The 16,098-nt window shown below is 46.7% G+C and overlaps 2 protein-coding genes across 3 annotated transcripts in view; one reads left to right on the forward strand and one right to left on the reverse strand.

Annotated features, from left to right (window-relative positions):
* Positions 1-16,098, forward strand: part of LOC132807197 (zinc finger protein 91-like) — a 50,303-nt gene that overhangs the window by 18,677 nt on the left and 15,528 nt on the right. The window lies entirely within an intron of this gene.
* Positions 5,764-16,098, reverse strand: part of LOC132807201 (zinc finger protein 229-like) — a 427,695-nt gene continuing 417,360 nt past the window's right edge. Inside the window, exons 1-2 of one of the 2 annotated variants that reach the window (XM_060821502.1) lie at positions 8,616-8,717; positions 5,769-7,662 (exon numbers count right to left, since the gene is read on the reverse strand). In XM_060821502.1, the coding sequence (XP_060677485.1) occupies positions 6,201-7,253 (1,053 nt within the window). In that variant the 5' untranslated portion in view covers positions 7,254-7,662; positions 8,616-8,717 and the 3' untranslated portion in view covers positions 5,769-6,200. Of the gene's footprint in view, positions 7,663-8,615; positions 8,718-16,098 lie in introns of those variants that run through there. The other variant, XM_060821503.1, reaches the window with a different exon arrangement.

The following is a 16,098-nucleotide window of genomic DNA, read 5'->3' on the forward strand; positions in this document are numbered from 1 at the left end:
CGAAACATCGATTTTCCTGCTCTCCGGATGCTGCCTGACCTGCTGTGCTTTTCCAGCACCACTCTAATCTAGACTATTCCATAGATTCACGACCCTCTGGGAAAAGCAGTTCCTCCTCATCTCTTTCTGAAAGCTACTCCCTCTAACCTTGAGGCCTCGTCTCACCCACCAGAAATTACTGGACAGGCTAGGGCTTCATCCCCACAGTGCAATGACATTGGGAAGATGTTTCCATTGGTAGGAGAGACTAGGACCAGAGGACACAGCTTTAAGAATAAAGGGAAGACCTTTAGGAACAGAGATAAGCGATGTCTCCTTTTCTGCCGACAGGAGCATGGACAATGTACTGGTGACACCAGCGAGCAGGTGCGCTGTTGTTCACACCGAGGAGCAGACACAATGTGCTCTGTGGCGATGCTGGTGTTATTGACAGATGTTAAATGTTCAAATGCCAAGAGGAGAAATAAAGGGTAGAGCCACAGTTCTTTTTCCCCATGTGGCTCAACATTTTATCGCTTTTGTCTGGCTGCTCAACATTTTTTTTAGTGTCTTTTCCCCAGAGTAGGGGTGAGGTTCACAACTACAGGGCATAGGTTTAGGGTGAGAGCAGAAAGATATTAAAGGTACCTAAGGGGCAACTTTTCCATGCAGAGGATGGTGCACGTATGGAATGAGCTGCGAGAGGAAGTAGTGGAGGCCGTATAATTACAGCATTTAAAAGGCATCTGGATGGGTATATGAACCAAGTGGTGACAAATGGGACTAGATTAATTTCGGATATCTGGTTGGCATGGACAGGTTGGACCAAATGGGTGAGTTCATGTGCTATACATCTTTATGATTCTAAATAATAAAAAGTATATTTTTCCAAATACCAAACTATCTCCATGTTAACAAGGCTTAGTGCACCACATACTTTACTAACCATTCTCAACAGGTCCTGCCCCTTCAATAACTGAGGAACATATACATGCTGGTGCATAGTATCCTTCACTAGTATTTACACACTACCCTCAGCAATTGTACAAGTAACAGCAAAGGGCAAACAGCACAAGGATTAAAAAACAGTGAGGGGTAAACAGCACAAGCGCCAGTAAAAGCAGATGGAAAGTGAGTGTAAAATGTGACTATGACAGGACAGGCCCCAAATTCCTTCCCCTCCGTCCCCCCCACAACCTGCCTCACCTTTCACCTCCCGGGCCCAGTACCTTCCAGGTGGCCCCATAGTTGACACAGGGGCCGCCCCACGACCAGTAGAACTCCACCACCCAGGCGGCCGACCAGTTCCCAAACAGGCCCTTAACCCCATCCGCCTCCAGAATGGTCACCGGCTCCTGCCTGCTGTACAGCCGGCCGGTGTGGCCGTGACACAGCAGCTGCGCCAGGAAGGCGGCGGTGACCAGTGACGGGGGTCTGCCCCGGGCCGCACGGCGCCATTTTCCTAACGGCCGCCGCTTCCCCGCTCGAGCGACTTCTCCTCCCAACTGCCTTCACCCCCGCGTGACGTCTGCACGGGGGGGATGGGCGGGGCCAGGGGAGCCTCACCGTCACCAAGCAACAGCCACCTCGCGCTACAACTGCTCATTCACAAAAACAAACTCTCCTGTCTCGCTCTGCAGCTGCAGGGGGGACACTGCCACGTTTCGAGGAGCCCTGTCTACATTGGGAAAGCTCACGGCTCCATTTAAACAGATATTCCGACATCTAACGGAACGGCCTCATATCTAAAGGGAGCAATCTGCATTTTAAAGGGACATGGACATTTTAACGGGCTATTTCTGCAAATACAGAGATGTAAATGGACGAGATTACATTTCAAAGGGATGTGGCACATTCAAAGGGATATCTTAATATGTAAAGTGACGCAGTTATATCTAAATGAATCTACATTTCGAAGAGACGTTGCCCTTTTTGTAAGCAGAGACAATAGTTGTGAATTCTGTCTGTGTCCCAATGTTGAGTCAAACTGACATTTTTCTTAGAAAAGCTCTGCACTTAAATTACATTCTTGAGAAGGTAATTTACAGATTAGAGTGTAGGTTAGGGAGGATTGGCCGTGCTAAGTTACCCATAGTGACCAGGGATGTACAGGTTAGGGTGGATTGGCCATGGGAAATACGGAGTAAGGGGTGGGTATGGATGGGATACTGTTCAGAGGGCCAGAGTGAAATAGATGGGCTGAATGGCCTGCTTCCACATTGTCGGATTTCGAGACCCTCCCCACAAAGGGGCATTTTATCTGCAACTATCTTGTTCAGCCCCTTTCAGAATTCTACTGGTTTCAATAGAGGTATACAGCACAGAAACAGACACTTCGGTCCAATTCGTCCATGCCCACCAGGATTCCAAACTAAACCAGTCCCACTTGCCTACATTTGGCTCATATCCCTTTAAACCTTTCTATTCATCTACCCATCCAAATGCTGTTTCAATGTTGTCACTGTACCTGCATCTACCACATCCTCAGTAAGTTCATTCCACATACAAATCACCCTTTTTCAAAATGTTGCCCCTCTGCTTCCTTTTAAATCGCTCTCCTCTCATTTAAAAAATAATGCCCTCCTAGTTTTGAGTTCCCCTACGCTAAGCAAGAGCCATTTTCTATTCACCTTACCTCCACTCCTCATGATTTTATCAATCTCAATGAGGTCACCCCAACCTCCTGTGCTCCAGTGAATAAAGTCCCAGCCTCTCCTTATAACTCAAACCCTCCAGTCCTTACAACATCCTGGTAAATCTTTATTAAACTCTCTCTAATAGTATTCTTCCTCATATAGGGCCACTAGAACTGTACTCAGTACTCTGAAAGTGGCCTCACTAACATCCTGTACAACCTCAACGTGATGTCCCAACCCCTATACTCAGTGGTGTGAACAATGAAGGCAATGTTGCGAAATGCCGCCTTAACCACCCTGTCTACCAGTGATGCAACTTGCAAAGAACTATGTACCTGAACACACCGCCCGTCTGTCTGTTCTATAACACGACTCATGGCCCGTCCATTAACTGTACAACCCCTTGCTTTTATTCAGCCTCTCTCTCACACACACACAGACAGACACACACACATATTCCTCAACGCTATCTCTCACTCGCAGCCTCATACTCCATCACTCTCACTTTCCCAAGCATGCACACACACACTTCTGCGCATTCTCACGCACAAACTCACATGCACACAGACACACACACACTACTCTTTGGGGTGAAATTGTATTGGCAGAATTATATTTGCAGATACATTCAATTTTGTTCAAAAAGCACACAATCTGCAGGCAGTCAATGCATCTAATATTTTACAAATTCCGACTTTGGAAACAGAACCAGTCTGATTCAAGGTTGGAATACTGACAGACTCAAATCTCACACCTTTAATGCATTGTCTGAGCAGAGTTTTTTTTTACATAAAACCTTATGTCATCTCAAGAACATTGTTACATATTAATGAACCAAAGCCCGCACCCATTCTAAGAGATGAAGACTATCTCAATTTGTTCAATATATTCTATCAGTTGCATGACACTGATCTTTCGATATAAGTTCTGTGTCTAATGATGCTGTTCCATGAGGCTTGTGTGTTGATGAGGCAAGATGGTACAGATGAGGTGATGGAGAATTACAGATCACTGAGGAAGGATTGAAAGAGAGAATTAAGAAGTTCAAAGAGAGTACACGAACAGTCTTCAGCAAATAGAATAAAAGGAGAACCCGAAAGCTTTCTATAGGTATGTGAGGAATAAAAGGATGATTAGGGCAGGAATAGGGCCAGTCAAAGACATAAGTGGGAAGTTGAGTGTGGACCCTGTAGAGATCGGAGAGGTGCTAAATGAACATTTCTCATCGGTGTTCACTCAAGAAAAGAATGAGGTACGAGATATTAGACTCGAAAGGATCAAGGCTAGTTACGCACAGGTGTTATCAATTCAAGAAGGAGTGAAAGTAGAAAAGTCCCCTGGGCTGGATGGGATTTATCCGAGGATTCTCTGGGAAGCTGGGGAGGAGATAGCAGAGCCTTTGGCTTTGATATTTGAGTCATCATTGTCTACGGGTTTAGAACCTGAGGACTGGAGGATTGCAAATGTTGTGCCCTTATTCAGGAAGGGCAGCAGGTAAGATGACCCTGGTAATTATAGATCAGTGAACCTTACTTCTATTGTAGGAAAGATTTTAGAAAGGATTATAAGAGATAAGATTTATAATCATCTGGCAAGCAACGATTTGATTTCAGATTGTCAACATGATTTCGTCAAGGGCAGGTCGTGTCTCACAAACCTCACAGTTTTTTGAGAAGGTGACTAAGCATGTAGATGAGGGTAGGGCAGTTGACGTGGTATACTTGGACCTCAGTAAAGCCTTTGATAAGTTTCCCCATGGGATGCTGATGGAGAAAGTACAGTGGCATGGAATTGAGGGTGATTTAGCAGTTTGGATTAGAAACTGGAAGAAGGCGAGTGGTGGTTGATGGAAAATATTCAGTCTGGAGTCCAGTTACTAGTGGTGTTCCACAAGGATGTTTTGGGACCACTGCTGTTTGTCATTTTTATAACTGACTGAGACACAGGCATAGGTGGATGGATTAGTAAATTTGCAGATGACACTAAAGTCAGTGGCGTACTGGACAGTTTGGAAGAATGTTACAGGTTGCAGGGGGATTTGGATAAACTGCAGAATTGGGTTGAGAGGTGGCAAATGGAGTTCAATGCAGCTAAATGTGAGGTGATGCACTTCAAGAAGAATAACAGGATGGCAGAGTAGTTGGGCAATGGAAAGATTTTTGGTAGTGTGGATGTGCAGAGGGATCTAGGAGTCCATGTGCATAAATCCCTGAACATTGCAACCCAGGTGGATAGTGCTGTTAAGAAGGCATATGGTGTGTAGGTTTCATTGGTAGAGGGACTGAGTTTCAGAACCGCAGTATCATGCTGCAACTATACAAAATGGTGGTGCGGCCACACTTGGAATATTGTGTACAGTTCTAGTTGCCCCATTTCAGAAAGAATGTGGAAGCATTGGAAAAGGTGCAGAGGAGACTTACCAGGATGTTGCCTGGTCTGGAGGGAAGGTCTTATGAGGAAAGGCTGAGAGACTTGGGTCTTTTCTCATTGGAAAGGCGGCGGCTAAGGGGGGATTTGGTAGAGACATAAAAGATGATCAGAGGATTAGATAGAGTGGACAGAGAAAGACTTTTTCCTAGGATGATGACGTCAGCTTGTACGAGAGGGCATAACTACAAATTGAGGGGTGATAGCTTTAAGACAGATGTCAGAGGCAAGTTCTTTACACAGAGAGAGTGGTAAGGGCGTGGAATGCCCTACCGGCTAAGGTAGTCAACTCAGCCACATTAGGGAGATTTAAACAATCCTTAGGTAAGTGCATGGTTGATTTTGGGATAGTGTAGAGAGACAAGCTGAGAATAGTTCGCAGGTCGGCGCAACATCGAGGGCCGAAGGGCCTGTTCTGCGCTGGATTGTTCTATGTTCTAAGCTTAGTGCAGGAGGCTGAAAGAAATGACAGCTTTAAAACAAAAAACCTCTTGGAGCTCAAAGCTTTCAATGAGAGTCTGATCCCAGTGGTAAGTTCAGGTAACCTTTATTGCAACCCAACTTTGTTACAGATTCAGATCCCCGCAGCAAAAAAGCAGAGAAAAAGTAGTTGCTTTTTGAACAGCTCAAGGTGAAAGTGCACACACCACACCTCCCCTGTCCCTTCACCCCCCCCCCCCCCCCACTCACTGTCTTTACTATTGGCCAGCACCAAGTTGTCCCTTTGTTACTGGATCCTTGGTACAGCCGTAACCCGGAGGAAGTATTGCCTCACTCAGCAATTTCAACCCATACCCTGTCTCCAAGTAAGTTTCTCCCCGCTCCTTTGCCAGTGGGGGGAGGGCAGTGTAGAGTCAACCAGACTGCTGTGGGTCTGGAGTCACGTGTAGGCCAGACCGGGTAAAGGATGCAGCTGGAACAACTGAGTGAATCCTCTCCCACAATGGCGGTTCCCTTCCCTAACAAGGGAGAGAGTAAATCAGATGGGGGCTTTCCCCCCTGCACCACCCCTCCCTGAAACAGTCTCATTGTTAGATTCCAAACTCCACATTTCTGACCGAATACCAATTCTGCCATCTGTCGTGGGGGATTCAAACCCGGGAATCTCCGGAACTGGGTTGATAGTCCAATCGATAATGGGACTCAGCCGTAACTTCTTCAATCCCCCTGCAATGGCACGTGAACTCGCTGGTGGCTCCGCAGTTGGGAGGAGCGGGTGAAGCCCTTCCCGCACTGACAGCAGGTGTACGGTCTCTCCCCAGTGTGGATCCGCTGATGCTTCATCATGGAGGAGATGTCGGTAAAGGCCTTCCCGCACTCGGGGCAGCTGAAGGGTCTCTCCCCCGTGTGGATCCGCTGGTGTCTCCGCAGGTGGGAGGAGCGGGTGAAGCCCTTCCCGCACTGAGGGCAGGTGTACGGTCTCTCCCCTGTGTGGATCCGCTGGTGGGTCAGCAGGGAGGAGGAATACCTGAAGGCCTTCCCACAGTGAGGGCAGGTGTACGGTCTCTCCCCTGTGTGGACACGCTGATGGATCAGTAGGTGGGAGGATGTGCTGAAGGCCTTCCCGCACTGAGAGCAGATAAAGGGCCTCTCCCCAGTATGGATCCGCTGATGCTTCATCAGGGAGGAGATGTCGGTAAAGGCCTTCCCGCACTCGGGGCAGGTAAAGGGTCTCTCCCCGGTGTGGATCCGCTGGTGGCTCCGCAAGGCAGAGATGCGGGTAAAGGCCTTCCCACACTCAGGGCAGCTGAAGGGACTCTCCCCCGTGTGGACGCGCCGATGGCTCCGCAGGGCGGAGGAATACCTGAAGGCCTTCCCACACTCGGAGCAGCTGAACGGCCTTTCCCCTGTGTGGAAACGCCGGTGGGTCCGCAGCGTGGAGGAATACCTGAAGGCCTTCCCACATTCAGGGCAGGTGAACGGCCTCTCTCCAGTGTGGACATGCTGGTGGCTCAGCAGGGTGGAGGAAGTGCTGAAGGCCTTCCCGCACTCTGGGCAGCTGAAGGACCTTTCCCCCGTGTGGCCCCGCTGGTGGGCCAGCAGGTGGGAGGAATGTCTGAAGGCCTTCCCGCAGTCAGTGCAGGGGAATGGCCTCTCCCCGGTGTGACTGCGCCGATGAGTCTCCAGGGCAGACAGGAAACGGAAGCCTTTCCCACAGTCGCCACACTTCCACGGTTCCTCCACAGGACGGGATTCCTCAGGTTTCTCCATGGCTACAGCTTCAACTGCACAGGAACACGTGTAGAGCCCCTCCCTGCCGTGAAATCCCCTTCCCAGGCCGTATAACTGTTTCAGGCTCCAAGCACACAATGCGCTGTAACAGTGAGGTCTCCTGTCCAGTCCCACTGATGCTGAAAACGTCCTCAAACTGGAACCAAAAAGCGTTGATTCCTCTCACAGGAATCACAGTCAAAAATCGTTGCTGTCCCGATGGATTGAGTGACTGTCAGACATTGACATCAAAGTGAGGACTGCAGACACTGGAGAGTCAGTCGAAAAATGTGGCGCTGGAAAAGTACAGCAGGTCAGGCAGCATCCGAGGAACAGGAGAGTCAATGTTTCAGGCATAAGCCCTTCATCCATTGATTTTGCAACTTCAGTCTTCAGATTTTCAAATACTCTGCAAAAAGAGATTACAAAAGTCATCACTATCAGTGCTGGGTAGAACTTCAGAACAAGCAACTCTATTTTCTGTGGAATATTCTTTTGTTGTTCCACAAAATTGAAAGCACCATCCCACTCTCCTTTCCCCTCTGTTCTCACTCCGCTCTAACTCATTCTCCTGAAGGTGCTGATTCAGGGTCTTACAGGGGCAGAAAAGCAAAAACATCAAGACTGACATCTCTCTGAATTTTGGATACCTCCACCTGAAAGTTAGTATCTTTCACAACACTGGGATCCTGCTGAGAGTGAGCAGGTCTGATTTCGGGAAGCAAAAAGATAAGTGTCAATTCATGGTGAACCTGCAATGCAGCTTCTTGAGGAAGGACCAGACACAAAATGGTTAATGACCCCGAGAAGGTGGGAGCAAAATGAGACATCAAGGCATTAACACCAATACACTTCAGTCAAACTCTTCTGCTTCCAGTGAGGAGAAAGAGAGGACTTCAGGGCTCTTCAGGGCTCACGCCTGAAACATTGATTCTCCTGGTGTTGGATGCTGCCTGACTTGCTATGTTTTTCCAGCAGCACCCTGAGTAAACTCTGGTTTCCAGCATCTGCAGTCCTCCCTTTTGTCTAGGTCGAACCCTCTACCTGTCTACACCTATGCCCACTTCACCACCCAGCACACCCTTTATCTACATCACCCCCTACACCCATCCCCAATCCTGAAGAAGGGTTACACCCGAAACATTGACTTCTCCACCTCCTGGTACTGCCTGGCTTGCTGTGTTCTTCCAACCTCCTGCCTGTCTATTTTGCCAATTAAGACACAGACCTGGAGCGACGTTTCCAGAGTGTGTCCCCACCCCGACACACTCCCTTTCCTTTTAGTTGCTGCAAGTCAACAACTGAACCCCAGAATGAAAATTAAATTGAAAAGGTGGCAAGAGAAGAGAGTGCCGTACTCACAAATAATGGACAGAGGAATTTGCAGTCTGGGATAAAGCTCAACCTTCATTCAGACACGAGCAGCAGCTACAGAACCTCACGGTCCAACTTCCGCATTCAGACAATGGGGTGACCCTGATTGGCAGGAGGACCAACGTCCTTCCGGTCCTCCAGAGGTTCCTATTGGGCAATCAAGAAAAGGTCCCGCCCTTTTTAAACGCACAGTGACGAGCATGCCCAAATGTTTGCTGACACCGGCAAACATGCGCAGTATGCTCTTTGGGATTTTGAGTGTCCAAATGGCAACAGGGAAAAAAGCGGGAGAGCCACAATTCCACCCCCCACCCCCCGCCGTATTTCGACATTTTATTGCTTGCGTATTTTGTCTGACTCCTCAACTTTTGTATGTCTTTTCCCCATTTTGGGAGAGAGTGTGCCCCAGTGAGCTGTCTGTGGGAAGGAGCTGTGGGAAGTTACACAGATGAAGAAACATTACACTGTTCGCAGCAGGGGGTGACTGGACACGTTTCCTGAGTGTGATCACAGTTTCAATTGTTCATCAGAAACTGGGAGCTAAAAGGACACCAGAACTGAGGAGAAGCCTGGGGACTGTGGGAAGGGATTCCATTCCCTGTCGGCACTGGAGATTCATCAGCTCAGTCGCAATGCGGAAAGGCAGTTCTTCAAAACATTATTACAACATTATTTCCCATTGACAAAAACAGATTCACGCTGCCTGAACTTACACAAGTGCCCTGTCATCACATCTTTAATCATAGCTTTGAACATTTTCCCTATGACATATGTTAAGGTAAATGGTCTGCAGTTTCCTGTTCTCGGTCTGCCGTTTTGAAGAAAGGAGTTTTCCAATCTAAAGAAACCTCCCCTGAAACTAATGAGGTTTGTAAAATTAAAACCAATGCATTAACTATTTCACTAGCTAGTTTTTCTTTAAGGTTCTAGAATGAAATACTTTGGCCAACTGGGACTTGTGAACTCAAAGTTCCAACAGTTTACTCAACACTACTTCCCTGATAATTGTAATTGTCTTCAGTTCCTCCTTCCCTTTCAATTCCTGATTTCCATCTAGTTCCAGGGTGTTACTTGTATCCTCGCTAGACAGATTCAAGCTCTTTTCAATTCTCTGACCATCTCTTTATCCTCTGTTATTGAATCTCCACACTCATTTTTTTTGATGAACCAACACTTACTTTGTTAACTTTTTTAAAGAAAAGCTGACCAAACTTTCCTTCCTGTTTTTATATTTTTGGCTAACTTTCTACCTCTAATTGCTGTGCTCCTGCCTCCATTATTTCTGATGTTTGCCCCAGCTCTTAACTCTCGCATCAACCTGACTGCATATTGTATGGAACTGACCTTGATTAAGTGTTGCAAAACACTCAAGGGCAAATTTTTCATCTCCAGAAAGTCTTAGACTGAACATGATAACATTCACTTTGAAATATTGTTCTTCCAAACTTTACCAAGCACATCTTCCAGATTCAAAATCCCACAATGACACGCAGTTTTGTTATGATTTTTAATTTTGAAGAGAAATTTGAATACCCAGTGATTAACTGGAAGGACTGTTCACGAGGTTTTCACATTTTTAAACAAAAACAAATCAACTGGATTAAATTAGCAGAATAGCACGTATGGCTTTAAATCTAGTTTTCTTTTGTGTGACGGAGCAGATCTACACCAGATGAGGATCTAATACCTGGATTTAGGCTATTGTCAGAAGCTTTTATTAACCACAAAATGGCATCTCAATATAAAGTAATAGAACAATATGGCTTCAGGCTGCAAATTAACACGGTGTTTAAAATGGCTAAAAGCTGCATTTCTGCATTCCTGAGCTAACTGAATTACAGATTAAGCAAACAGTGCCTTCTTCATAGTATGGATCTAATTAAGCTAGATAGGACATTATTGACCATCCTAGCTAACCTTGAAGCACAAGTATGAGGAGATAATGCATGTGAAACTACATTGTTTCCCAGGAAATATCATTGGGTTAACCTGTTGTCCATTATATAATTTTGTTACATTTTATTGGATTTACTCTGTACTTACAGCTGTACTGTCTCTGAAGAAACATATAAAGATTGCTTTTTGTTCCAAGTTAATCACGCAGTTTCTCCAAGGTACACAGAATCTTTTAATATCTGTGTTGCTGGACAAATCTTTGCCTGGCCGTTACTAATTAAAGTGTGAAACCTTGCTGAAGCAGACCATACTCCTAGTGTTCATTTAACTGATCTCGGAACTGAGACACTCCTCCCGGGGATTGAGATCTTCAACTCTCACTGTGCTTTTGGCGAGAGCCATGATTACAGAGACTTGTGGGAACGTAGAGGATTTTTAACCCCCATGGGGCAGACTAATAGTAATGCCGTTTTGTCCAATCAATCTAGCAGCTATCAAGATGTTCAGCTCACGCTGAGGCAATGGATAGTCTCCAAAGGAATGAGCAGATAAATACTGCTGCCAAGCAGGCAGCCTTACACCCCAAAACCTGGATAGAGACAATATGGAGATGGGAATGCCAGGCCTGGGTATGGGACTGAAATCACAGGAGAGGCCCCCTGTTGAAGACCACAAACTATGGCATCAACTAGGGTACTCCCTCGATACTCAAAGCGAAATGTGAGTGATCCCTGATGGACTGGTTGGTGTTCCTTCTTTGCTGCAGCCTTTTTCAATTGATTATGTGCTTTATTGTACATACTTGGGCAAGGAGGGAATGGTTAATACTGTATTACAAACCTGATGTCACCTCGATTTCCAGAAAGCAGCGAGGAAAAGAGCTGAAGTGTATTTAACTTGTAAACATACAGGATGCATGCTGTAAGAGGGATGTCCTGAGGTTGTTAAACACCTCCCTGCCTGGTAGGCCGTTTTCCGCTATCTACAACTTGCTTTTATAGAATCACCTCGCGTACATTGTTATGAATATTGTCTAATAAGAGTAGATGTATTCAGTAGATAAATCAAAACCATCCCAATGGCTGAAACAGCTGACACTGTAGTGTTGGACAAGTGGGAAATATTTGCATCAGTTCACCAAAACTCTTCAAAGTTTACATTCACGGGTCCGCCAAGTTTCTCAGCATTAGGACTGGGGCATATTGGAGCTGAGATGGAAAGGCCCGTTCCTAGTCCTGCTGGTTCCCCGTTCAGCAGGCAAGGTCATGGGGAGGCCGCATGGACACACACAGCACAATGCAAACCAGCGCCACCTCCTGGAGGAACACCAGAAGACCCCGTCAGAGACACATCTTCAGCCTTCATCCGTGAATGGCTCAGTCTCATCATTCTGCCTTTCACTGTACTCTTCCTTATCTTTCTTTCTCTAACTATGTTTGATTGGGCCTGATAACCTCTAGTAAACAGAAATTACAGTTTAATACTTTTTTGTACAGGACATACCTTTATGCAGAAAAGGACAACATCTCCAGCTGCTGGGTTTGTGCCCATATTCCCACTCACTCCAAGGGAGGGATCCTCCTGAGATCCATACCTTTTAATGAATCTGACCCTGCTGAATGGGGGCTGCATCAGGGTCATTCTGCTGCTGTCACAACTTCTCACATCCGTCTGGTTTCGTAAGAGGGTGAGCACCCCAAACTCTGACGGGGATAATACCCATCTCCGCTGGCAATCAGTGGGATATACAATGGATACATTCAAGGGTTGGTTCCAGCCTCAATACTATCACTCCTGTGATGTTTGGACACCCAATGCGAAGTGGGGAGGACAGGTCACAGGACCTCCTCGTGGATCTGCTCCTGGGCCTGACCAAACTGGCCATAAACAGGTCCAGGCAGCAGGCCATGGAGGGGGTCATTAGGGCCGACTGCCTGCCCCTCCTCTGTGGGTATGTCAGAGCCGGGATGTCTCTGGAGAAGGAGCACGCGGTGCCCACCAATACCTTAGGACTGTTCAGAGAGAGGTGGGCACCGCAGGGAGTGGAGTGTATTATTTCCCCCTCCAACTCTATTTGGATTTGATCGCTGCCCTCCCCCTCACTATTTGATCATGCAGCATTGCCCTCTGAGAGGGGCACTGCTTGTCCATGGCCACTCAGGTGTTTCCTTTCTTCCTGGTGGTGGAAATTGAATAAAGATTTGTGCACTTGTTGTCTTTCACTGTGTCTCACACCTGCACACACACAACATGGGTGCGGGGGGAAATATAAGCACTCCTGCAGTTAGGCAGTAGTGTGGGGGTAGAGAAGAGAAAAAAAAATACAGCCCCTCCCGTACACCCCCCTCCCTGTTCCTCACCGATCTCACTGACATGACTCCACCTCTAGGAAGTATTTGCATCAAGAGTAAGCATCCCTCAGGATGGCAGGCTGGTTTCAGTAAGTGTCTGCACTCCCTACTCCTTCCTTTAACTGCTTACCAGCCCACAGCAGACAGGAGCATACTTAACCTCAGCATTCCCAACAAGACCGCCAAAAATTCCCCATTTCCCACCTTTTGGATTGGAACCCAATGCAATCATTTGTTGCCCTTCAATGGCACTGATTTCATTTGTGGCCATACGGCCTCCCCCTGGCTGTCTACCTCCTGGACTGGCAGCTGGGATTTAGGTTATGTTGTCCTTTTCCTTTACCACTCCCACACTTTGCCTTTTGAGACTTCCAAACCACAAATCAAGAGAGCGCTCACAACCTTTCAGCACATTTTCTCTACCTTCTCCCCTCCCTATGCTACCCTCCACCTTGAGGTTGAGGGTTAGTGAATTGCTACCACTCTGGAAGAGATTGCCAATGCCACATCTTCAGCCTTTGACCTGCTCAATGCAGGGATGGTCTCTGTCCGCACCATTGCTCTCCAAAGTCACATGGCCCTCGACTCCCTGTTAGCCGAGAAAGGAGGCACTTGTGCCCTTATCAGCTCTGACTGCTGTACCTACGTCCCTGACTCCAGTGACAACATTACTAACATTGCCGCCCACATTGGCAAGGCAGCCTCCTCCCTCCATGACACTACTCCCCGTTGGGACCTTTGGACATGGATGGGTGGCTGGCTTGGCTCTTGGGCTTCCACTCTCTTCCAGGGCCTTGTGCTTCTCATTGCTGGTTTTGTTCTGCGAGCACATAACATTATTTTCCTGAAACAGTGCTGTGCCCATTTCGGCTGCCTTCTGATGCCAAATATCCCAGCATCTTTCCAACTTGTGCCGCTTCTCATTTCTGACATTTCCGCACCAATGGATGGTTTCACTGACACTCTCTCTCCTGATCCTGGTGACCTGGACTATGACAGTTACCTTGGCGACTCTAAACCCCCATCGCCAACAAGCCCCACTGGGTCCGCTACATCCCTCCTTTTGCCGGTTTCTCTGAACTGACTTCCTGATTTGGTGAAAGAAAAGAAGGAAGGAATTGTGGGAGAATTATTATATTCTGGTCAGCTATTTTATCACATGTTAAAAACCCGGAAACCACATTCAATCTCAGCTTAGTGCCTGCTTGCCAAAGCTTCTGTTTCCCAGGCTAAGATTGTGTTTTCCAGACTCAATAGAGACACTCGGCCTTGCAGCTGTACTGCTACCTGATAAACAAATTCTTTCCTTCCATGGGAATATCCTTCTCTTTGCAAGGACCAATTGTATACTTATCAGATTCTAACCAAAACTGTCCAGACATTACGTGACTCGGCAAAGTGCCTCAGTTTGCTCAATATCCTGCAATTAACAGATTGCTAATTGTTAAATGATTGTGACCTATATAATCACACAACTTTGTTTTGTCATCGGAGTGACTTGTGATTATTAGATCGTCTTGGTTCTCCCTGTGAGCTCCCGAATAAACAGTCAATAACTCAAGGTTTGTGTCATGATTACTTATCCAATACTTATTGGACTACTACGAGCAAGTCACCCACAGCATAATTCACTTCTATCCCCAACATGGATCAAGAGGCCATCCTTTTTTGCCAGACAAGTAAATGTCTCAAGCTCAGGAAACAAAGCCTGTCAAACATTAATAGACACAGATGTAGACCAACCTTTTCCAGAGTCTGTCCCTTCACCTCGATTGACTTTCTTTTTCTCTCAGCTCCTACAAACCGACAGGTGAACCCAAGGATGTGAAAAGAAATGGGAAAGGGGGCGAGAAAAGAGAGTGCGGTACTCCCAGATGTTAAACAGAGGAAAGAAGTTGCAGTCTGGAATAAAGCTCAACCTTCATTCAGAGAGAGAGGTGTAGCAGCAACTTCAGAAGCTCATGGTCAAAACCATCCGCATTCAGACAATAGGAGGGCTCTGATTGGCAGGAGGACCAGGCTCCTTCCGGTCCTTCAGGGTTTCCCAAAGGTTCGTCTCTCCGTCCATCAGAGCGATGAGGGGCGGGGCCCCAAGTCGATTTCACACATGCGCACCATCAGCACCGCTCACTGCCGATAGAACGCTTTATTTATCGCATGGGATTGTGGGTGCTACATCAGCCATTAAAGAGATGAACTCAAGTGTTCTATATGCCTTCTTAACTGCCGTTTTTTTGTATGTTGGTGATGTATACGTCAGGAACTAAATTTTAATCGATATTAGATTGATACACTGAGTGAAACACTGCAGGCATTCAACTCTAAACACTATTTCCAATTCGGTGTCAGTGCAGCACTCTTTATTTGTCCTTACATCAGGACAGAATCAATGCCCTATAACTGTTCCACCTGAACCTCGATTTTTGTTTAGTTTGCGGGTTCCAAACCTCTGTTTCAATCATTTATTAAAAGTTACTCATGGTACATGTGCATCGCTGGCTGGCCAGCTTTTAGTTCCCCTTGAGAAGGCGGTGGTGACCAAGGGACACTGAAGGAAAGCAATATGTTTCCAAGTAAAGATGGTGAGTGGATTGGAGGGGTACTTTCAAGAGGTTGTGTTCCCAAGTATCTGTTGCCCTGATCCTTCTAAATGGTAGTGGTTGTTGGTTTGGAAGGTATTTTCTCAGGATCTTTGGTGAATTTCCGTGGTACATCTTGTACACTGTACGCATTCCTGCTTCTTAACAGTGGGCAGAGGGAATGGATGTATGTGGAGATGGTGCCAATCAAGAAGGCGACTTTGTCCTGGATGGTATCAAGCTTTTTGAATGTTGTTGAAGCTGCACCCATCCAAGCTGGTGGGAGAGTATTCCATTACACTGCTGACTTGTGTCTTGTAGAAGATTGACAGGGTTTGGGGAGTCAGGAGGTGAGTTACTAGCCATAGTATTCCTGACCTGTTGCCTGCTCTTGTTGCCATTGTGTCTGTTGTTAGTCTAGTTGAGTTTCTGGTCAATGGTAAACCCCAAGGATGTTGATCGTGGGGTGTTTAGTGACAGTAACATTGTTGAATATCATGGGGCAGTGGTCAGATTATCTCTTTTCGGGATGAGTCATTGTTTGGCATTGGAATGGCATACATGTTACTTGCCACTCATCAGCCCATTGGATATTGTTAAGATCTTGTTGCATTTCAAACTGAACTGCTTCAGTTTGTGAGGAGT

Source organism: Hemiscyllium ocellatum, assembly GCF_020745735.1.
Source record: "Hemiscyllium ocellatum isolate sHemOce1 chromosome 27 unlocalized genomic scaffold, sHemOce1.pat.X.cur. SUPER_27_unloc_10, whole genome shotgun sequence".
Taxonomy (NCBI): domain Eukaryota; kingdom Metazoa; phylum Chordata; class Chondrichthyes; order Orectolobiformes; family Hemiscylliidae; genus Hemiscyllium; species Hemiscyllium ocellatum.